This window comes from Coturnix japonica, chromosome 1 (assembly GCF_001577835.2).
Source record: "Coturnix japonica isolate 7356 chromosome 1, Coturnix japonica 2.1, whole genome shotgun sequence".
NCBI lineage: Eukaryota > Metazoa > Chordata > Aves > Galliformes > Phasianidae > Coturnix > Coturnix japonica.
Genome location: NC_029516.1, coordinates 40,827,009 through 40,850,219, shown reverse-complemented (window position 1 = coordinate 40,850,219; position 23,211 = coordinate 40,827,009). Strand labels below are relative to the sequence as shown.

The 23,211-nt window shown below is 43.2% G+C and overlaps 1 protein-coding gene across 2 annotated transcripts; it reads right to left on the bottom strand.

The window, feature by feature from the left end:
* Positions 1-126: 126 nt before the first annotated feature.
* Positions 127-23,005, bottom strand: NUDT4 (nudix hydrolase 4). 2 transcript variants are annotated; one of them, XM_015858146.2, is made up of 5 exons: positions 22,598-23,005; positions 10,926-11,036; positions 5,430-5,474; positions 4,821-4,908; positions 127-3,588 (listed from the first exon to the last, which is right to left on the bottom strand). In XM_015858146.2, exons 1-5 carry the CDS (start codon positions 22,694-22,696, stop codon positions 3,386-3,388), a joined length of 546 nt encoding a protein of 181 aa, XP_015713632.1. In that variant the 5' UTR covers positions 22,697-23,005; the 3' UTR covers positions 127-3,385. The 2 variants fall into 2 exon arrangements, with proteins under 2 accessions (XP_015713632.1, XP_015713641.1); XM_015858155.2 differs by having other exon boundaries at positions 4,821-4,905; positions 22,598-23,002.
* Positions 23,006-23,211: the final 206 nt, after the last annotated feature.

The window sequence follows — 23,211 nt, the reverse complement described above, 5'->3', positions numbered from 1 at the left end:
TACAGCTCCAAGCTGAGTTGCTTGGAATAAGGAAAAAAGATGAAAATCACATATGTACATTTTAAATGGGATGCAAGTCTTGCACAGTGTTGGGCTGCAGCACTCGAGGTGGAAGGACTCCCATCATCCACAGGACTAATTTAGATTTTATTTTGGTATTTCTCAAATATAAAAAGTCAAAATTCTTACATCAATCTCAAAAGAAAATCCATGCAAACAGATCAAAATGTTTACAACTTATTTTGCACCCCCCACCCCTCCCTTCAGTTTTCACTTCACAAACCATGGCAGTAAGTAAACCAAGTGTTTGCCTCCTCTTGTTTCTCGTTGTCTTTTTTTACAGCACATTGAAAGGTTAACACAGGGTGCAGTAAGCACCAAAATAAGATATTCCACTTCAGCAGCCTCTGTGCAGTCCTTCAATACTTCTCTTGGTGTTTAAGAGCAGAATATTCCACTTACTCAATGCTCTGTGTGTTTTTAAACTTTAAGGCTGTTTCTCTCTGCTACCACTCTAAAGCCATAACTTAATGCAGGAAGCAGCGGCCCAAACTCAGCTTTCTGAGACCAGAGCATGGTGTCAGCTGCTTCTCTTTCCTCTAGAGAACCAGGTCTGGGCCTGCTGTACCGAATTCACAGCACCAGGACAATTCCATATCTACTCTGTACATAGCAGATTTAGACCATCTAAATAGAGATGAGCAGAAAATGAGAAGGCTTTTTTTCTTTGCATTGCAGCTGAAGGCAGACCCACCGCTCCTTCACTAGAATGGTTTTCTTTCAGCACAACTGAAGCACTTTCAGTTTACCTGCACCATCAGATTTGCCCAATTCACAGAACATTCATCTCTGAGGAGTGGAAGTCGAATTAAACATCACAGGGTTTCCTTCTGAAGGCTGCACGGAGACTGAAGAGGGTTTATACCATGAATGCTGCTTCAAAATCCATCTGGCATTACTGAACAGCTCAAATGTGTGTGACCAAAAAAAATAACCAAAATATTTATAGGCAATCAACTCTGAGTTTGTTAGCAACGGCAATACTGTACATTTTTACATTATTATCAAATACATAATTCAAGAGTTACAAAATAAGATCATGCATTACCACTAAATCTCATACAAGCTTGGATTGGTTTCATTCCAAGAATTGGAAACTGAGACAGAAGCAGTCTTAGGAATAAGGACTTGAGCTCTGAATTCTTGTTTTAGCTCTCACGTCTTCCATAGAATCTTGTTACAAGAAAGCCTATACAGGTTTGCTCAATTTGAAGCGTTCAAATGACTACTGAACCAAAAAGAGGAGCAAAAGGTAAGTGCCCAACAAGCTCAATTTGTCACTTCCAAAGGCAACTTTAGAGCCAGAGGTACTTTCACACAATAGGGGCAGTTGTAACAAACACTGAACATACCTGAAAATGCTCAGTTCCACCCTTTGCTTTGTAGCCCAGCACGCCCCTGCTTTGGAAACCACCAAGTTCAGCCCCTCACCTCATGACTGAAGGCAAGATAAGCTGCCTGCAGCACTTCTGTGCTAAGACATGCCTGAACAGAGCTGAGTTCTTCCCCATTCTGAATGTGATCTGGAATAGGACATACAGGGGTGGAACAGCCCTACCCACCATTCTGGAAGTGTTCAGCTTTGTGGCTCACACCCTCTTGTCAGTAGTATTTATACCTCTTCAAAGAGAGCAGCATTAAGAGATCAGAACATCTGTCTCCCTAGTAGTTCCACTGCATTTACATATGGCACAAGGTTGGTTTTCTAAGGAGTAACTTCTGGCAACAACATTTCTTTTTTTATTTCCCTAAAAAAGTGTAACAGCACAAAAAAGTTTAATTTATAGCAGCATTTTACACAATTTGTGTTAAAAAAGTAGAAGTTAACCATTTGTGTATTGAGTAACAAAAGGCTTAAATTACATTTATTTTCCATTTTACACTCACTATTTACTATTTGGACTATTTACAAAGGTTCAAATGCTGTGTAGAGAATGAGCTATACCCAGAATAAACGTCACACGTGAGGTAATGCTTTACCTCAGCCTCTGCTTTGACTGGCTGGAGAGGACAGTCAGGCTTAGATCCTAGAAGAAACGCAGAATTAAGGTGTTCATATGAATTGGATCGTGTTCCTGTAGAAGAAAGCCATATACACACACATACATACACGGGAAGAATAATCCTATGGTAGAAGCGTATTAAGACCTACAGTGGGTTTAGGTTTCATCTTCTTGGCTGAAGAAGAGGACAAAGAATGAAGCAGAGGGCAGTTGTCAGCTGCACCTCATTTATTCCAGGTGAGTTTCACCAGGAGGCCAGCTGTTAATTACAGAACACTAGAGCAACTGATGTTAAAACAGTAAAACTCAAGTATTAAAGAGCTAACTGTAATGCGGGGCTTTCAGCACACCTTCTGAATATGATGAGGGAATATTATTCCTCCAATAGCATATCAACCTACCTGTCTCCAAGGCCCAAGTACCACAACCAGCTCCCACTGGGCACAACACCTCAACACATGCTTCATTAACCTTAAAGGATGCCCATGGACTAAGTCTCATTTTCCTTCAAGCATTTTTAATTAACAGACTGCATGAACATGACAGAAGATGCCTGTCACTGGAGGTCAGCAGGCTTTGGGTCCTGCCGTGTAATTGCACTATGAGCAAAATGTGCACCACAATGCTGAAAGGAAAAGAGGATGAGGGAGGAAACTACAACACCCTTCACATACATCTTCTGACAGTTAATTGGTTGACCAAATAACCAAAGTATAGCAAATGGGTTTGGTAATTGCAAGGCAGAGTTACTGTCCTTGCTCTAGTCCTACCTTATGTGAAGGTTGCAAAGCAATTTTTAGGATGACCGAGGCAAACGGTGCTTAGTGTTGGTGTCCCTGGCTCTCAACATGAGTTAGAGAGCTTCACTGTAATCGCACTTACACATTCTCTGCTTTCATCTCCCCAAACAGTGCGGCCTTCAGTTCTCAGCACTTCATTTGTGGATACCCAACAAGAGTTTACTGTAGGACCAGCTGCTCAAGCTTTTCTCCAAGCAAGTACTCTTGCAGAACTACCGACAAGTCTTAAATAAGCTGAACACCACTTAGATGCATATTTTATTTTAGCAGATATGGAGATTTACGTACTCAAGTTTCATTCTTTAAAAATGGCCTACTAAGGCATCTTAAAAAAATCCATCTATGGCTTTGGTTTGCTGAAATACTATTTTACATTGTTAAAAAGGAAAAATGCGTCCAAATAAACTTGACATTATGACACATTCACGTATTTCACTTAGAGCTGACAGTAATATGGGTGCCTGCATGTAATCAAAGAAGTCTCCCCTTGCGATGGCATGAACAGAAAGGTAATCCAAACGTTTATCTCACAGTAGAGGGCAACCCAGAAGTCTGTGCAGAAGTGACATACAGGGAATTATTATCTGGGAGAGGGGGAACCACAGAGTTTCCATTCGTGGGCGAACAGCTCAGTTTCAGTTTTTCCAAGTACTCTGCATGAACGGGCTTGTGGCACTGAAGGACCTTGATGGCGTCTTCTACTTTAAACCATTCTCTTTTCCTTCCTGAAGGAGCACAACCCACAAAGAAAAACAAAAGTTACAGATGTTTAACAGCACGACCGGTTGCTGCCTGATCAATTACATCTCAGTTACTTCAGGAAGTTCAGGTTGTCAGACAGCACAGTGAGACATCAGGAAAGAATGGATGAGCACAAAAGACTCGCTTAAGCCTGCCAAAACAGTTCACGATAAAGCAGATGGTGGGCAGGAGCTGATGGGACTGCTCATTTAGGCCTTACAGGAAGGAGTTATTATTTAAGTGACTCAATACAGCGTTCCTACACTGTCACCCCCAGAAGTGCTCTGAAAAGCAGAGGGTCAGCAGCAGCCCTTGCTGGATGGTTCCAGTGCCCTGCAGCCCTGTGCTGAGCAGGGATGGAGCAGCGCTGCCCTCACGGTCCCTGCACACTTTGAGCCTGAGGAGTAACAAAAGCACCCCCCATATCACTCCTTTCAAGCAACAGACAGTCAGTGCTGCTCTACAGGGATGCTGGCATGCAATATATTCACTCTCCTTAAAAACACTGAGCAGAGTTTGGAAGATATCCTTACAGCTGTGTGCTACTCAGCAACATAGTAATGTGAGCTTATGGACATTAACATTGCTTAAAGCACCAGCTCCTGAAAAGTTGCAAAGCCCTGATCAAGGCAGGATGTGAATCTTGATACCAATTAATAGGATTTCAGTGGGACAAATACACTGCGCCTTTAAAGCACAACTGGCAGATGTACAAACAGGAGTAGGTGTCTCCATAAAGTCAGCACTAGCAGTACCAAAGAATAGGCTTCAAGTGGAAACACACACTGGTGATCACAGTTATTTTTTGTAAGAGAATCAGGGGCAAAAGAAAAAACATCATCAACACTTTCCACACAGATCATTTTGAAGAGATCCCATAGAGCAAAACATTCTACGTTTTAAAGAAAAAAAAAGCTATTGGTATAAAATTCAGCCTAAAAATTAGGAGTCATTCCAGTAACTAACAACAAAATCGATTCCATCTTAGTATTTAGAATGCCTAACTCAAATAACAGCCGAGTAACACCATCCATGAAAGCAGCTCCAGTTACACATGTTGGAAGAGCAGCATCGTTGTTTCTAATAATTTCACTTCACAGAAAAGAACTGGAATTCTTTTTTTTAACCAGAATTACAAGAACCATTTCAGAAAGTGAAATTATTTGCTAACTACATCATCTTAAGTGTAGCATATGAGGAGAGAAAATGCATTTACCTATATTAACAGAATCCTCCCAGTCTTCCAGTATTTCTGTGACAGTGAGAACATAAACGTACGTCCTATGCTTCCGATCCTGGTTCTGCTTGAATGTTAGAAGCAGAGGTTTTAATTCACAGCAAAAACAAGTTGTCGACATTACAGACATCCCACAGCTGTAACATCAGGAGTCACTTACCATAGAAAATACCTGCCAGCATAACTGGCTTTTATTCTCACTGATGTGTGTACTCATATATGGGAACCTGGTATTTGAAAGCTTTGTTTAACTGGACTCAAAAAGACAGACAGGTTTGAAGACTGTCAGTGCACACAGTTTCACTTTTTACTTCCATTCTTTTCTATATAAGCTCTAAAGCCTTTCCTTACTCAAACCTGCACACACCACATGGAGGTTAAAGAACAACATCTGTCTTGTGCATCTTCCAGCAGCAATTAAAGCTGCACTGCGACATTACAGCTGAGTACAACTGAAGTCTGACTCTGTCACATGGAAGTTGCCTCCTGCAGGTTATCAGCTCACAAATAACCAACACCAACAAAAAGCAAATAATGGAACCAAACCCAAACAAAAGCTGTCTCTGCAAAGTGAAAGAAATAGCTCACCTCAAATATCCCGAGCAGTCTGCCCAGCTTCCCCTTTACACCAGCCTACAAAACAGGCAGGAAAAGAAGTATTAACACGTGCATTATAACTTAACAAGTCAAAATACTGCAGTATCAGTATAAGTGAATTACTCTTTCTTTCTTATTAGGATTATTTAAGCAATTATTTAACATAGGTTTTAATTACAGTGCTGCATATACAACCAATGCTGAAAAAATAAGCAAGAAAATAAACAGGCTAAGAGAAAAGTTCTAGCATACGGGTCAATCTAGAGACAGGATCATTGGAACTCCATTACTATTTCTTACAGAAACTCTGAGGGCTCCAAGTCCTCGCAATACAGCAGTGGAACACGTGTAGCCCACTGGTAGATAAAGCCATATTTAGATTTTGCTTCCTTTAACTGATATTTAAGACCGGGCTTCTGAGTGCTAAGATGACATTTTCTAGCCTTCACTCTTGGTTTCCAGCTTTAACCAAAGTTACTGATGCCTTTATGTAAAAAGGCCATATGGATGTTATTTACATTCTGCTATGCAGCTCTGACAGGCAACTGGGCAGGCTTCGGCAGTAAGCCTCATCAGCATCTCACAAGTGAATGCTCCGTGTCTTTCTTTTAAAAGGAAGCAGATGGCTAATGTTATTTATTAGGCAGTTTGGATTAAAGAAGTCTGCTCTCAGCCTCTGCATCTCAGTCTTTTGCTTATCTAGAGCAAGAACTAGACCTGAAGCTAAAGCAGAGCTGTAGACATCCCTACAGCTTTCTTCATGTGTTCTTCAATTTCCCCCTTGTTTCTTAGTACCCCAAATTCAGCCTGAACTTGTCATCAATTTCACTATGGCCACGTGGAGTCTGTTTCATTTTAACAGCTTCTCTGTTCTGCCTCCATTCCAATCAGAGTGGTCTAAACAGATACTCGACTGAGTAATTCTGAATTGAACAACAAAAGCTTTTGTGCAACCAGATGTCATCAGATGTGATTCTCTCCCCGATCCCAAGTCATTCTCTAGGCAAAGACACGTGCTTCCAAAATGGGGCATCATTTCTGCAGACAGGAGCATCTTTCAAAGCTTTTACATCCAAAATACAGAAGACAACGGCTGAAGCCTTGTGGTTTTTCTCTCAAAGTAAGCTACTCTCACCTCAGCTGAGTAACAGCAGCCATTATTTAAGAAGTGCCATTAAATTGAAGGCCACTTGAAGACTCGAGTGCTTTTCCTAACCAAAACAGTTTCTCCAGGTTCTTAACATGGTACCTTCAAAATCTGTCACAACCGAGTCCTAGAGGACCGAGACAAGATCCAGCTTCTTCCTGGAACGTCCAATAAAGTTCCCACATCACAGATTTTGAGCTCATAACCCAACGCAATGGTAAGTTTTGGGGAGTGAACTATTTTGCCTTTCTTCTTTAGCCATTGTGAGCCCACAGCAGTTAAAACAGCTGTATAATAACTCAGCAAAATCCAACAGCTGAGTGAGATGCTCAGCTCCAAGAGAAAACCTCAAAAAACTGCCTTTCTTTTAGCAAACAAGCTGCTGTCAGTCTATGAGCACTACAAAGTAACTTCTCACATCTGCACTTTAGATACGCTGTAATGCTGGTCTAAATGGAGCCACAGGAAGGAATACAAACTGCTTCATCCCACAGCCCCCCTGGCCTGGAGGACTCGCTGCTGGCAGATCCTAATGCAGCACTGCGGGGACACAATCAGGCTTGCCTTGTATTTCCTGTAGATGGAGCAAGAGTCCTACTGGAACTTTCAGGCTAACAGTCTACCAGCATAGAAAGCTGCTTAAAATCTGCAACATTTAAAAGTCATTTCAACTGTGGGATCTGTTGGACAGTGCTTCAATGGCTGCAGTCATGAAAACACAGTGCAAGGCTATTCCTGCTCTTTCCTGCATACTTTTAGAACTTAGAAGGGTTTCATTGTACCATTGTAAAATCTCATTTAAGAGGGTTTTTCTGTTGTTGCTTTTTAATGAACCAATGTAGTATTAGCTACTTGCTGGAGCAGATCCTTCTATTTCTTGCAATAGGTCTTAGATAAGATTACTGGCACTTCTATGGTTGCAGCAGATTAACCAGAATCAGCCTCCTCTTCTCGAGGAGCTGTATTTCCACAGGTCAGGGAGCAAACAGCACATCTTTCAGCTGACATTTCAATACACTAACCAGAAACAGAGGAAAAGTCTTACTATTTTTTGTGTGTTTGTATTTTTATGGAGATTTTGGAAAGGGTCCAGAGGAGGGCCACAAAGATGATCAGGGGGCTGGAGCACCTCCCCTATGAGGACAGGCTGAGGGAGTTGGGTTTGTTCAGCCTGGAGAAGAGAAGGTTGCGGGGTGACCTCATTGCAGCCTTTCAATACCTGAAGGGAACTTACTCCCAGGAGGGGAGTAAACTCTTCGAAAGGGCTGATAATAGCAGGACTAGGGGAAATGGTTTTAAGTTGAAGGAGGGAAGATTTAGGTTGGATGTTAGGGGAAAGTTCTTTACTAGAAGGGTGGTTAGGTCCTGGAACAGGCTGCCCAGTGAGGTTGTGGATGCCCCGTCCTTGGAGGTGTTCAAGACCAGGTTGGACGGGGCCCTGGGCAACCTGATCTAGTAAAGGTGTATGTTTGGTGGCCCTGCCAGGCAGGGGGGTTGGAACTACATGATCCTTGAGGTCCCTTCCAACCCGGGTAATTCTGTGATTCTGTGTGAGACAGAAGAAAAGGCAGTGGGAGGATACTCCTTCCTTCCAAGAGGCCAGACGATCATCTTGCCCCCTTCAAGTGTCAGATTTCCCTTTGAATACCACATGTGCAAGCCATTCCCATTAACAGCTATCATGCCACCCAACTGAAGACTAAGCTCCAACTTCAGTAACAAAGCAGCCCTGCATTTAAGCAAGGTGTAGCAGTACCCTTCTGGGTCTGCTTTGCACTGTAACTTCATTTTGATATCCTAGTTTCAGGTTTGTAAAAGCTTGTACCTAAAGAAATTGACAAGTTACCTTAGCTACTGTAACCCACAAAACAACAGTTCAATTTATACTATGTAACTACACTAGTGGATCAGAAAGAAAGAACAGAAAGAATAATTCATACTAAACTTTATATACTGGAAGAAAAACCCCCCAACATTAATATGAACAGAGCTCAAAGACAAAAAACAACAGGAGTGACTCAGAGTCTGACTATGGAGGAACTGCAGTGCACGAAGCTTTGACTGCATCTGTCCTTTGTTTGGGTTTTAAAAACAAAGATCATTTTTAATACACTTTTTGTGGGAAACCAGGGGATATTTAGAGCCAGTGGGTTAACACACTGTGAGCTACCAGTGCTCCCGCCACTAGGAACGGCCCTTACAACACCTGCTATCAGTGCCTCTCTTTTAATAAATTAATGGATGCTGACGGTTAGTTTGTGTATGACCCAATACTGAAGAAACACGGTTCAAAGGAGCGCCAGTGTGCCTGCTTTGAAGTTTATTCATTCACAAATCTCTTAACAGTTCACTTCACTGTACTGTAACCAGCTTGCCAGGTGACATTGACCTTAGTGTAAAAATAGAAAGGACATCCATCTCTAAAACGGTTAGTGTGAATTTCCATGGCTCAAGTAAAAACCCTGAAGAACCACCGCAGCGTTCATTAAGAATGGTGCTTTTCCTTGCAGTCTTACATCAGCACACAGGATTCAGCCTGTAGTTTAATTGTATTTTGGTTTGGGTCATGAACTTTTAATGTTCATTATCAAATGGCCTTCCAGTATGTGAATGGAGTCTACAGGAAAGCTGGGGAGGGCCATTTATGAGGGCATGTAGTGAAATGGCTTTAAACTGGAAGAGGGTAGATTTAGTCTAGATAGAAATTCATTGCTGTGAGGGTGGTGGGACACTGGAACAGGCTGCCCAGTGAGGCTGTGAATGCCTCCTCCCTGGAAGTGTTCAAGGCCAGGCTGGATGGGAACGTGAGCAACCTGGACTAAGGGAGGTGTCCCTGCCTATAGCAGGAGGCTGGGACTACATGATCTTAAGGGTCTCTTCCAACCCAAAGCACTCCATGATTCTATGAAATGATGGAAATCCTCAAGCTGTTGAATAAGCATCTCCAAATAATTTTTGCTCATTGAAGCCCCTGACTTAAGAAAAACCCTTACGTACTTCGAAGCTCAGCCAAGAGCCAAACATGGCAAGCAGGTCATGCCTTTCTGGAATACCATTAAAAACAAAGTGTAGCCATTGCCATAAGAGCTTTAGAGCTGTTGGGTTCTTCAGCTCCAGGAAAGCTACTTTGGTGGCATATAAACACCGGTGATACCGCCATTTTCCTTAGTTGCTTTTCGATCATGAAGGCTTCTACTGAGCGTTTTGACTGCAGCAGTATTTCAAATGAGGAAAGGTCAAATTTCACCAGGCACAAGACTGTTTTGGTTTTTTAAATTCACACCTGAATCTGTATGTTGCAGATGTGCTCATTTTTCTACACACAGTATCCTGCTTTTTCCTATGGGTTTGCCTCCAAGTATCAGCCTCCATGTCCCAACTCACTGCTACACCACTTTGCTGTGGCATTAACCTGACAGCTCTGTGTCTAGCACTGTCTGCAAACAGAAGCCTGACCATTGGTACTTCTGATGAACCTCCCGGACAACTTCTATAATATATTATGATGTGGGAAAGCATCAGGATTTTCCCTAGAGGTTCCTCTACTGCCTTTTGCCTGCAGAGGAGCCTGGATCTTTGCCCCCTTCAAATGGGGCTTGACTGCCTTATAGCAGTCTCCTTTACTTTTATAAATACAGGAGCTCTTGTCTGAATTCATCTTGGGCAGCTCAAAACTGGCCCCTACAACAAAACTGAACACAGCAAGGAAATCTGTGATAACCTTGAATCAGCAAGGCTTATTTATGCTCAAATCTTGCTGCATGAGGGTTGCTAAGAGCACTGAATAGCAAATTGGTCTGTTCCTCACATAAGATGAGAAAAAGAGTCAACAAATTAGAGCACACAGAATTCATTCTGACACCAAAAGGCAAGGAAATTTCAGGCAAGCTATATTTACATCAGGTTCCTGTGCCCACACAACAAAGCTAAGAGTCTTAAGGGTATGCAAACTAAAGCACCAGGTAGTACAGCTAATAAAAAAGAGAAAAGCACTGAAAAAATACATTATGTATGTTGACAATCAGCAACAACATTAATGTGCTCTGTTTTACTGGGATGACAAAGCTGTTCATCATTGGATGTTCTGTACTTCACTCTCTTTCTAGCACATACCAGCTTTCTGTAAATCCTTGTACTTCCTGTACAAAGCAACAAGTTGCTGAGAGAGAATGCTCAGTGTCCCCCCCACCCCGGAGATATTCAAGAGCCATCTGGATATGATCCTGGACAACAAGCTCTAGGTTCTGCTTGAGCAAGGATTGGAAGGTGACCTCCATAGGTCCTTTTCCTTTCCTATCTCAGTCATTCCGCAATGAAGTAGTTGGGAATTTTTTTGTTACCTCTTCATACACCTCTCTGACAGCTGCTCCTCCAGGTTCCTCTTCTGGTTCCATTCCTCCACCTGGTACGATCCACTGATCTGGGTATCGGCTACTGCTTACTAACAGCACCTACAAACAATGCAAATCACTGTTAAATACAGCTTTTAACTCAGGAATCTTGGTACCATCTGCTTTTTCCATAGCACACTTATTCACTTGGATGTATAGATTATAGGCTTCAAAAATAAAACAACAGGTAACCAGGAGCTATAAAAAGCACTTACAACCACAATCAATAAAAAAGTAAAAATTAACATCAGCCTTTTTAATACAAAGTCAAGACACAGTTGTTTCATAGATACACCCTTCTTTACATGCTTGGATACAGTATGGAAAGTACATAATATGGTGTGCATAAGAATGAAGACATACAGCAAGACATCTCAACACCAAGCCCTGAGATCACTAAATGGGGTAAAAATTAAGAGGTTATCATTACACACAAGCTAATTCTCATGACATGGGATATTCTGGCTAAAGATCTGGCCTTCTCAAAATATCTATAATTTTTAGTCTTAAGCAAGCTTCTTTTCATTAACTGAAGTGTGATATTAGCACAATAAGCTTACAATATTGCATAACTCAATTAAAGAGCACTTCATTGGCTCTTATTCAATTTGGTTTCTTCTAACACTTCTCTAAGAGGATAAACTGGAACACTGAATTTTAAATGACTCCTAAATTTAGTAGCAGATTTTAAGTCATATTAGAATGTATTTTTTAAATACTTGTATGCCACCTGGTTGTACCATTAACGCATACCAACTTACCACTGCTCAGAGCTGAGAACGCATACAGCAATATACTAAGGATGAGGATGCCTCACTTCTACATTAGCCTGCAGTAGATGACCGTGAAAATGGTATCTTGATTCAAGACTACACAGAGATGAACAGTGAGTGTTCCTTCTAAGACATGCTGCAAGTAAGACGTGCTTCACATATATCAGAGAATCACAGAATTACTCAGGTTGGAAAAGACCTCAAAGATCATCAAGTCCAACCACAGCCATCACTGCCTAGATAAACACTGCATGTTCTAGGCAACACTGACACTATATTGAAGTCACAGGACAAGGGTTCAAGAATCAACACTTGGGATTGGATTGATACTTGTGTTTTTAAAACCCGAGACATTTGCAACAAGGACCTTAGCTGAAAGGTTTAACTGTTGCCTGCTGGCAAATGACTCAGATGACTCTTCTGTCCTCACAAACTGACAGTCTCTGAACTCACCTTCTGGTTAATCAAAAGGAACAACAAATTCTGTTATGGGCACAACAGGGATATACATATCATCTATATGCTGTCCCTTCAGCACTCAAGAAATACAGTGTAGGTTCACCTAAAGAAACTGGGCAGTGTAACTACAACCATCTTTGCAAACACAACATAGGTGCATATTGAAGTACAACTAAATAAGCCCTGTGACAAATATCTGCTCTTGTAACATTAATTCCAAGAACTGTTCTGCTCTTAAGGACTCCACAGTAACAGGTCCAACCAATTTTTCCTATGCTAAGTGAGAAACACAACAGAGACCATCACTTAGTACAAAAATCACTCCAAATACGTGATTTACATGCCCAGATGTTCAGTCAACTCAAATATTTTACTTATTTACCTTATCTAGTAACAATCAGCAAAAGGAACACTGAACTTGATCTTTATCAGGTCTTTGTTGACTAGTATCCTTCGACACTGACAGATACACAGCTCTACTGCCTGTAGTTGTAAGCAGGTTTTTAAACATGTCATTGGAACATCTATATGACTACAAAGAGGATGGTGACATTACATAAAGCCCAACTGTAAATATTGAGTTTATGAATACATCTCTGGGATCCCAGACATAAGCACCGCATGTTATTTTCTGCTGATCAAACTCACGCTCACTGGAGTCATGTGAAAGCTACCAACAGTGATGAACAAAAGGATGATTATCTCACATTAAATCATTCCCAGCTTAATAGAATAGTTTTAATCAGCACTCATTGTTTAGTTAAGCTAGACATAAAATTCTTAATTACTATTAAGGGATAAATCGAGTTGCTGATCCTGGCAGCACAGCATAAAGCCAGGAATGTTTTATGCCTTTATATACAGTTGTTGACTACTGCTAACCCAATCAATAGTCTGCTGGGTTTGTATAACTATTCATTTGAAATTACCCTTTTAAAAAACAGAAGCAAATGCATCTAGCACCTAATCAACATTAAAATACACCACTCTACTTGATAGGCTTCAGAGCTGTACGTGTACTCAGAAGTGCTACCACCTAAGAGTTCATTATAGCAAATTCCCAACTCTCTACTAACCTTGCAACCAAAATACCTTCTCAAGCACCAATGCTTTTCTGCTTTCTGTTATCCCACTGCTTTTATAATCTGAATCTAAGGGACCACACTGAATTACATCCTTGGGACTTTCAAACACGTAACTTTTCCCTCCCACCAGAAATACCCACCCTGGGGGATGCCAGCAACAATACACTCTGTGGTACTGAATTTCTACACAGCACTGAGAGTTGCTTACTACCAACTGTAAGATTGAATGGTAAGGCTAAAAAGCACACTGCATCACCTTTCAGTTATGGTAGCAAGCAATCTTGCACTTCCTGGCCTGGTTGTTTTTTTTTTCCATACAGAGTTTAATTTTCAGGCATTTCTATCTGTAACTGGCCAGAGACAGACCTGACGGTACTGGAATTACTGCACAGAGCACTTAATGAATGCACCAGAAAGCTCTGGCTGCTTCAAAACGCACTCACTTGGCAGAAAAGGTGCAAGAATGGCAGCAAAGAGCCATCAATTAATTCTCCTTTAATGTAAAAGGTGCAAAACAGGAGAACAGATCCAGGTCACCTGAACATCCTGTCTCTTGAGTAGGGTAATCATCAGGCAGACAGTGATACCCTGCTGAAAATAAGGACTACAGGATTTAACACAACCTGATTTTCAAATAGCCTGTGAACACCAAATTTTACCTTGTATGTTCTACCAAGCACTTCCTATGCAGAGAAATCTGTGTCCTGTATATCTGAATACAAAGGAAGGTTCCTGTAACTCAAAGGATCGAGATTACTTTTTAATCATATTATTTGCCACTAATCACTGTCTTATGTCTCTCAAAGCTTTATTGACAATTGCATCTCTTCTTTAAAAGAGCAATGATATCCAATCTGCTTGCCTGGTTATATTTCTTAGGGTTACCTTACACCAAAGACTATGGTAGACTATTGTTTCTCATCTGTCAAGTGAGGCAGTAAAGTAGCAGAATTCAACAAAGAGAAGAAACGAAGGATCCCTCCACTAAGTCTCACTAACCAAGTTTTTACCTTGTTTTCAAGTCCAGGAATAGCAATGACCTTTGCACATAGCAAGGAAGAAGAACTGCTTGCCAACCTACTTGTAATAAGCAGCTATCAGTATGCTCAACCAAGAGATGGTTAACCAAAAAACCAAAGGTAACTGCAGAGCATGTGGCATCATGGGACTCGCTCACTATAAATGTTAAACTTACAGATAAACAACTGAAAGTTCTAGAAGATGCCAAAGTTTTGGCCTGCTTAATGTTCCTCAGTCAAAAGAATCACGTGAAAGTTGGCGGTGATATATATTCCATAGGATTAAAACAACTGCCCAGAGTAATACAGATTACAACCTCAGGCTATTTCTCATTACATTTTCATGAAGTATCCTGGTTTTGTGTATTCTTTGACTGCAGGACATTGTAACTTACAGAAATAATTGGATTAAAAATAGCTTACATTAAAGAGAACAAACCAAGGCTAAGGCTGAAGGCTGCTAGACAGAACAAGCAAACTCACACAGCTGGATTCCTTGACTTCAAAGCACATTTTCCTATGACTTGAAGTGATGGAAGAGGAAGCAGCAGAAGCTTGTATAAACAGACTAGAAGATGCAGATCTTCCCATAGTGGATATATTAGTTGCAAGAATGAAAAAGATCAAGAAACATACTTGCAGATGAAAGGGTTCCACACAAGTTGCCATAACACATCTTTGTAGGCTCTCTCCTTCCAGTCTAACGACGTCTGTTCTTCTCTTCCTCACTGTACACCCCGTTTTCTCCCATCACTCACACTAAACCTGTATGTCCAGCTTGCTATTTCAACTGCCTGACAGGAACAGCTATGTTAGCCCTTTCTTCATCCTGTATGACCGACAGTTTTAAAGGAACAGCTTTCAGGAGGGAAAAACAAGCCAATCCCTTGACACATTGAGCATGTGCAGCCCAGATCACACAGACACAACCCTGCATGGATAAGGCAAAGATAAGGCAGGTACATGGAAAAGGAACACAAATCCCAAGCTCTACAAAACTGAGTACCCATGAAAACCTGCAGAAACTGTAAACTTGTTGGAGCACAGGGAAAAACTGGAAGGACAAGAGGCACCTCTCAGGTATGAAACAACTTCAGAATGCTGGTACAGGAAAGAGAGGTACTTTGTGTTCTCAGAACTGCCAGAAATATATTTCTGAAGGAAAAGTTTCCAATCCTGTTGTAAGAAAACATCAGAACTCACTTTTTTTTAGCAATTAATATAATCTAACCTAGCACACTCATCATGGAAAAGTCCAGGCTATGTGGTCATTCTGCCAGCTACAATTACTTGGAAGAGTCAAAGGTGACTGAAGCCAAATACAGCCAAAAGGGTCAGCCAAGCCCTATCATCTATTTAAACGCGGCCATCAGCAGATGCTTGGGTAGAAACAAACAGGAAATATTTTACTATTTCCCCAAAAAACCCTGACCTCCACTTGTTTATCCACTAAGGAGCTTCCTCAGAAATACCAGGGAACTAATTTGAGTGCTCCAACATAAGAACACTACTGAGGAGCAAGGAAAAGCATCTCTTACTTATGCTATCAAACATTTTAAGAGATGTTTGTATCAGATTTGTAGGATTCTCCCTGTATGTAGAAGGTCTACATATCAAGTTAGAGAGCACATCTCAAGTTATTGTAATCACAGATTCTGTTCATCTGATGCTCTTTAATTACTTGAAGAATCCTCGCCTCCTTTCAGTAGTTCTGCAATAGTTTCTCAGTCCTCCCATAGGCTGCCATGGTATCCATGCTCTAGAATATCTCACTCTGGACTCCAGAAAGTTGAAACATGCAGTGGACCTTCACAACTTGCTACTGCAACACCAAGCAGACAGCATTTAGTAAGGGATATATTTTCGCCTTCCTGACAATATTCACCATAGGCTGCCTGCTTATAATTCTCATCTTTACTGTAATCATTCCCAAAATTATAATAGAGCGGTAGAAAAAAAACCCAAAACCTTGTCAGACATTTAAAAATGAATTCAAGTCAAGGATACAGCATCTTTATTCCTCCCCCTTTCCCTCAGGCTTTGAGTTCAGGAAGCTGACAGCTATGCAGCCATACAAAGGTCAACACAAAACAGGGCAGGAACATATGTCTCTAGCTACCCCATCTCAGATCAACTGAGATTCAAAAGCCTCTAACAAATTAATTTACATTTAAAAAAAAAGCAGTGTGCACAATTATGGCAGGTTTAAAAAGATTTGGTTGAAATGAATAGAAAGCAAAGAAATGGCCTAATAACTAGTAGTATACTTACCTCAGGGCTGGGGAATTTGAGCACAGCATCTTGAAAGCAACTGAAAACCTGAGTCTGGTCCATAAAACATTGAAGTCTGAAATAACACTCCAAACTTAACGCATGGATCACTGATCAAAGCACTGACACAATATTCAGGTATCAGTGCAACTTCACTGACATTCAAAAAATGAACAGTGAATAAATAATAGACCCAGACATTTTGCAATACTTTAAAATCACTTCTGTAAATGACTTCTGAGATCTTATGATTTTAAGGTATGTAGCAATATGGAGATCAGCCTTATTCAGGAAAGGTTTTGCCTTAACTTGCAATTCAAACTCTATTATCCCATAAATTCTCCTTTACATGAAATCCACATATTTAGGCAACCTCTTGTTATACTGAATCAGAAGTCGTTTCCTGCAACTATTTGAAGTACTTTGTTCTGTTCTTAGCCTAAAGTGTTCATATCAGGCACAGCTGCCCCGTGTTACAGCAGCGCTTCAGCAGTAACACATTTCCTCACGTCAACAAGCACTGGTGTCACCTATAACTTTAGGTCTCCTTCTGAGCTTTGCTGTGTTCCTGCAAAGCAGATTTGACAGGACTCAAGTGTGATAAGGGATGAATATCTTGCACTCAGCGGAGTAACAAGGTGAGATTCCTGGCCACAGAAAGCCCTGCAGATAGTCCAGGAAACCTCAGAACACCTAGAGAAGTTAACTTTACCTCCCAGGCTCAGTCAGATCCCAATTCATTTTACAGGACAGCCTTTCTTTCCTTCTGCTGGCCAACACAAATCAAGGAAGACAACATGTCACCTGGAAGTGGCACAACAGCCAGACCTCATCTTGCTGCCCATTACTTTGCAACTTGAAACTCCGGCCTAATCTGGAGCAGCTGAACTCAGCTTTCCTGGTTACTCAGCAACATAATCCATCTGACCAAGGGATCAGCTTCCAAGCAAGTTTCAAGAAGCAAGAGCTCCAAGACTTTGAGAACACACTTAGCTGTAGGTAAAGACATGGCAAGGTTATTTCTTGACACACACCAGATAGCTTTAGGCCTTTGTTCTATTTAAGATACTTTGAACTGCCCCTCCCATCCAAATACAACACAAAACCATACATCTTTGAGACAAAATTTATTTCAAAATATTTAATTTACAGGACCACTGAGGTGCTTCAGCATTAGATCAGGCTGTAGAGTTCCATGAAGTCAGCGCCTGGCCAAAGCCAACACAACTTTCTTCAAGCTGGAGTAAATGGAGAATGCCACACCTCATTACAATAAACTTTGAAAGCGTTCTACAACGAGACAAAAAAATACACACCTAAGTGTCATCATTAAACTCAAATCTGTAAAAGATACTGAAAATACTGCTGAAAATCCCATCGAGAGATGTATGTGTATACAACATCTTTATGGACACATACATATGTAGACATGAAGTTTCTGAAGATGTCTGCCACTGTTATTTTGTAGAGACCGATAGCATTGAAACTTGTGTGCCACAGAACTAACCAAGGCAATTCAAGGGCAAGTTTAGCCACCAACTTGAATTCTTAAAATCAGCCTTGGATGGTACACGTACGCTGAAAAAGGTAGTTTCTTGAGTGTCTACAAAACTGTTATTAATTCAGAAAGTCAACTTTTAAACATGGCAAAACAAACTAGGTTTCGTTCTATATGTGTCTGGCAGGTACAGCTTTGTTTCCTTCTCCCTCCAGCCCTGTGTGAGCAACCATCCACTCATTAAACACATTCATTCTGACACCAGCAACTAATACCATGGGTATTGAAAACCATACTCCAAGTTTTTTCTTAAGAAATAGCTCGTGGCTGACTGCCTTCAACATCTAAAGAGGCACATGGGAAGACAGGAGCTTCCTCCCATGGCTGTCAGCTCAACTCCCAGGGCTTTGCACAGCTTTCAGGCTTCCACTGCTGCCAACTTCAACAGGAAGGATCCCAATGGCAAGGCAAAGTGGATGTACATTTCAGTTTCAGAAAACTGAGGAACACTGTGCTATAGCTTTAAACGCATGAAGTGCATTATTTAAGTGATAAAACTATCATGAGGACCAAGGCAGATTTCAATGCCAGTTTCTTAAAACTTGATGTTGTACAGCCAAAGAAATAAAAGTCTATGGATTGGACCAAGAATGTTACACAATCTCAGAACCCTAGTGTTTTTAAATGAAGTTAAAAGGCAATAACAGAAACAAGTAAATCTACATTTCCTTTATGTGACAATATTCACCCAGTCTCCGAAGTACAAGGAAACCATTCCCATCTATTTTCATCTCTTATAAAACAACAACCAGCAAAACAAGAAAACTGAAAATGGGTCTTTTGTCTTCAATTCTTGCTAACAATTTGTATAAAGCTACTTTTTAGATCTGACACTAATAACTGCCCGGTTGATCATTGAATTAGAGCTTTCAATATTATATTTAATTATGGAAATGAGTGCTTGCAGATGCCAAAATAATTAGAACACACTCAAGTTTTACATTCAAAGTATTTAAAAATAACTGCTTATTTGTTTGTATAACATGCAGCTGATAGAATAAAAATTAACTTGTTCTGGTTCTTTAAGCGACTAGGAATATGCATTTACTACATGCCATCCTGGTCTTGTTCTCCACTCTAAGAGGTGACCATTTCCTCATCTACCCCCTGGCCCAAATCTAAGCCAACAGCAGCAGCACTCTGTGCAAAGCCAGTGTTCAATGAAGAGGCAACTCCAACTGGGGAAGCCACCAACTCTTGTGGCACTGCAAGAGACTCTCCTGCTACTCATCCTAGAGGCACTGTACATGTATCTGAGACACACACAAGAGACTTGCATTTCCTCACGCACAAATATGCCAGCCCATCCCAGCCTGCTGAATACCAATCAGCCTTAAGCATACACCTACCAGCTTCTCGCTGCGCTAAGATGCCGTGCACAGCCCCCACATTTCACGCCTGCAAAGCCTTGCTTCATTTTCCATGGGATTTCTCCTGCTTCATTTCCAGCAATTTCTTTCATATAAATAGCAGACAGCGCCTGCAACTACTGTTGCACTTTAAGAATGGCAGAACTCGGCACCTATCTGATGTCCAGCTATCTTGCTCTCTCAGCCCAGATGATGGCAATGAAGTGACCAAAACAGGCTTCACTTTAAAGACAGCAGACTAAGAAATGTTCTTTTAAAACACTCCAAAGCAACAATACTTGGCTATTCAGGTTTCCAGGGTGGGTTGGTTTTTTTTTGTTATTTTTTGTTTTAAACCACGCAATATTACAGCACGATGTTTACAAAAAGCTAAGATAAAACTGGCTATGCCAGCAAACTGACACACACAGGGTCCTTTGAAAGATGATGCAAGAATGGAGGATTTTTGCAGCGGTGCAGCTATTTGCACACACATCAGCTGTCCTGCAAGCGCATGCTTCATTCTGCAATGCCAGCTCTACAGACAAAGCAGAAGCATTTGATAGGTTACAGCCCCATTTCCACCCCCTAACACCACAGAGAAGTGGCTTTTCTCAAACCTGGCAGAAGAACTGCTGGTAACTAATGGACAGTGCTGCAGCCAGACAGCAGGAGCTCAGTGACTGCTCCCAACTGTCTGCAAGGTCTACCAGACTTACCCTGACCTTATAGCTACCCTAAGGCCCACTTATGTTTTGAATGAAGAAACAGGAAAATAATATATTTCCCTTCACTTGCTTACCATTCTTTGTTACCAGCCTTTAATAGTTATGTCCCTCCACTACCCATAAAACTCAATTGTAAATTGAGCTTCAGTAAGACTACGAAGGCAGCGTAACAAGATCAAAGTGGGTAAGGAACACACCTAAATGCCATAAGCAGACTCTACAGCAAGATTAAAGACAGATACATTGTTTTATATAGTAGACATTTTCACTGAGGACAATCATGAAAATCTATTACTGAAATCCTTAAGCCTGCTACTTTAAGCCTCCATAAATAACACGAGTCTCCCTGCTGATATCCCGAAATTGCACAATTAAAATGGCAACTGGTTAAGAGGAATGTGTGGTAAATCCAAAATGCAGGAAGAACTTTTGCTCCAGTGCAAATATCATGAGTGGAAACAACCTGTGTATTTGATATCACCTCTAATCACGGGATGAGAACACAACAGCTTCGTAGTCATTATAAAGACAGGATCTGCCGTAGTTTTTCTGTGGTATGCAGTCAGAAGTGTTAGTAACCATCCACACAATGATTTGGGATTCTACTCAAAACAACCCTATTGCCCAAATTCAAGAAATAACAGTAGCAGACTAAAGGAGATGAAAGAAATGGAATCGTGGAAAAAGAGGCGGTTCTAAGACTTCAAAGTCCATCAAAACACTGTTAGGGAATGGCTGCTGTCTATGGAAACGTCAAGTCAAAGTACTAGAAAGGAGGAAATAAAACTAGGTGAAGCACAGACACCTGGACACGAAGCAACTATCTACAGAGTCAAGGCAAAGTTGAAGGGCTGACTAATTCTTTGGTTTATATGAGAAGACTGCAGTCAATACCCAGGTACCACTGACTTTGTAGTTCCTCTGGTGCAGAAGCTCCACTGCCTGCAGAGCCCTGGAGCTGAAAACTCTTTCCAGAGAACAGAAAAGGAAGCACAGAAGACAGAGGGTTGTTAGAGTCAGGGTACTATGGTTAATCTGCGGTTGGACTTGATGATCTTCGAGGTCTTTTCCAACCTGGGTAATTCTATGATTCTATGACATAGCATTTCAAGCAGACCTACATAAAAAAGTGTATTTAAAGAACAGTACTCAAGAACACCACAAGTACATCTTCCTCATCCAGCTGAGGCACACAGTGATATAAGTCAACGCTGGTGATACAAGTCAATCACAGACAGCAGCCACAATAAACCGAGGCACAGGCTCTGCAGTGAGATGGTAGAACTGGCACTTGGGAAACATCTGAACCAGGTCAGCACATGACCACTGCTTTTCAGGCAGCAACTCATCAGAAGACAACGCCGTTACCACACATTTGATGTACGCCCTGAACCCAACTTATCCCATTCATACCATCCAGCAACCCATCTGCTTGGCAGTGCCAAGCCCAGCCCACACCAGCTGTGTGGACGTTCTGTCGGGCACCCTTCTCCTTTAAAACACCCTTTAAAGCCCACTCGGCGTGCTCCTAAGGCTGTAGTGACAGCAGGCACGGGGTAACAAAGCCCAACGCCACTCGGGTTGATTCCTGGAGGCACCGCTGAGCGCAGTGAGGTGCGGCCTCTCCCCGCCGGGCGCTCATGGCCCCGCAGCACACGTGCCTCACTGACAGGCGGCACAGGGCGATAGCTCCTCCCAGCCTACGGGGAACGGAGAACGAACGCAAAGCCATAACCGGCGGACTTAAAGGCATTAAAAAAGAAAAGAGGAGAACGAAAGCCAGGACAGAGTGTGCCGTGCTTCCAGACAGCACGGAGACGCATTGTGCAACGCATCCATCAGCGAAGTTCGCAGATAACGGCCGGTGCCATTGACCTTGGCTGGGATATAGGGCAGCGCTGTTGCCACCTCCCGATTCTGCCGCAACACCGCACCGCGCTGCCCACGACGACGGAAAAACAACGAATAAAACCCGCAGAAACCAGCCGCGAGGCGGGACGGCGTTAAGCTCCTTCCCCCCCCCGCAGGGATGGCCGCGTCCCCCCTCCCCCCCGGTCCCGCCCGGTGTGTGTCCATGCCCGCAGCCCGCCGCCCCGTCCCGCATCGTGCCGCCATTACGCGGGGCGCCGCCCGGGGCCGGCCGTGCACAAAGGAGGCGCCGCCGCCCCGCGCACGTGGGCCCGAGCCCCGCAGCCCCAAGATGGTGGGCGAGAGCCGCGCCCGCCCCGCGCCCACACCGCCGCCTGCTCCCCCGGAGCGGGGCCGGCCACGCGTGGCGGTGCGTTCCACGCCGACACAAAGGGAGCCCCGCCCGGCTCCCGCCGACCCGCTCAGCCCGGGGCTCGGCTCCCGCCCCCCGGCCCCACGTGCCGGGCTCACCTCGTCCTCGCTCTCGCTGCGGAAGCACAGACAGGCCGCCCGCTTCTTGTAGCCCTCCCGGTCGTACGTCCGCGTCTGGTTCGGCTTAAATTTCATCATAGAGGCGGTGACCCGCCGGCAGCCGCCGGCCGCCACGGCTCCTCTCCGATCGCCCCGGGAACACCGCTCCTCCGCTCGCCGAGGGCCCCGCTGAGCGCCGGGGCGGGGAGAAAGGCCGGCCCCAGCCGCCTGTCACAGCCGCGCCGCAACGCCCCGACCGCCACAGCGGCAGCGCCGCGCCATGGAGGCTCCGCTCGGCTCCGCGCCGCCCCGCTCGCTCTGTCCCGGCCGAGAGCCGCCGCGGCGGCCGCCCCTGCGCCCACTATTTAACTGGAACGCGCATTCCTGCGCCCGCCAGCGCCGCGCTGCATCGCGCAAGCGCAGCGAGGAGGGGAGTGAGGATGGAGGGCGGTGCGATGCGGCGGGCGGGACACGGGGGAGGGAGGGAGGGGAGGTAACGCGGCGGTCACGGCGCCGTGTGCTTAGTCACCAGCGGGACTGAGCGGAGCGGAGCTGCCCCGGGGTGGGAGGAGCCATGGCGAGCACTGAGCGCCGTGGGGTGGGCCGACGGAAGG

Coding starts and splice junctions, on each gene's coding strand:
- NUDT4 (XM_015858146.2), bottom strand. CDS start 22,696: ATGATGAAATTTAAGCCGAACCAGACGCGGACGTACGACCGGGAGGGC. Junction 5,475..10,925: donor TCAGAGAGGTGTATGAAGAG/GTAACAAAAAAA, acceptor CCTGTTTTGTAG/GCTGGTGTAAAGGGGAAGCT. Junction 3,589..4,820: donor GGAGGATTCTGTTAATATAG/GTAAATGCATTT, acceptor GTGCTCCTTCAG/GAAGGAAAAGAGAATGGTTT.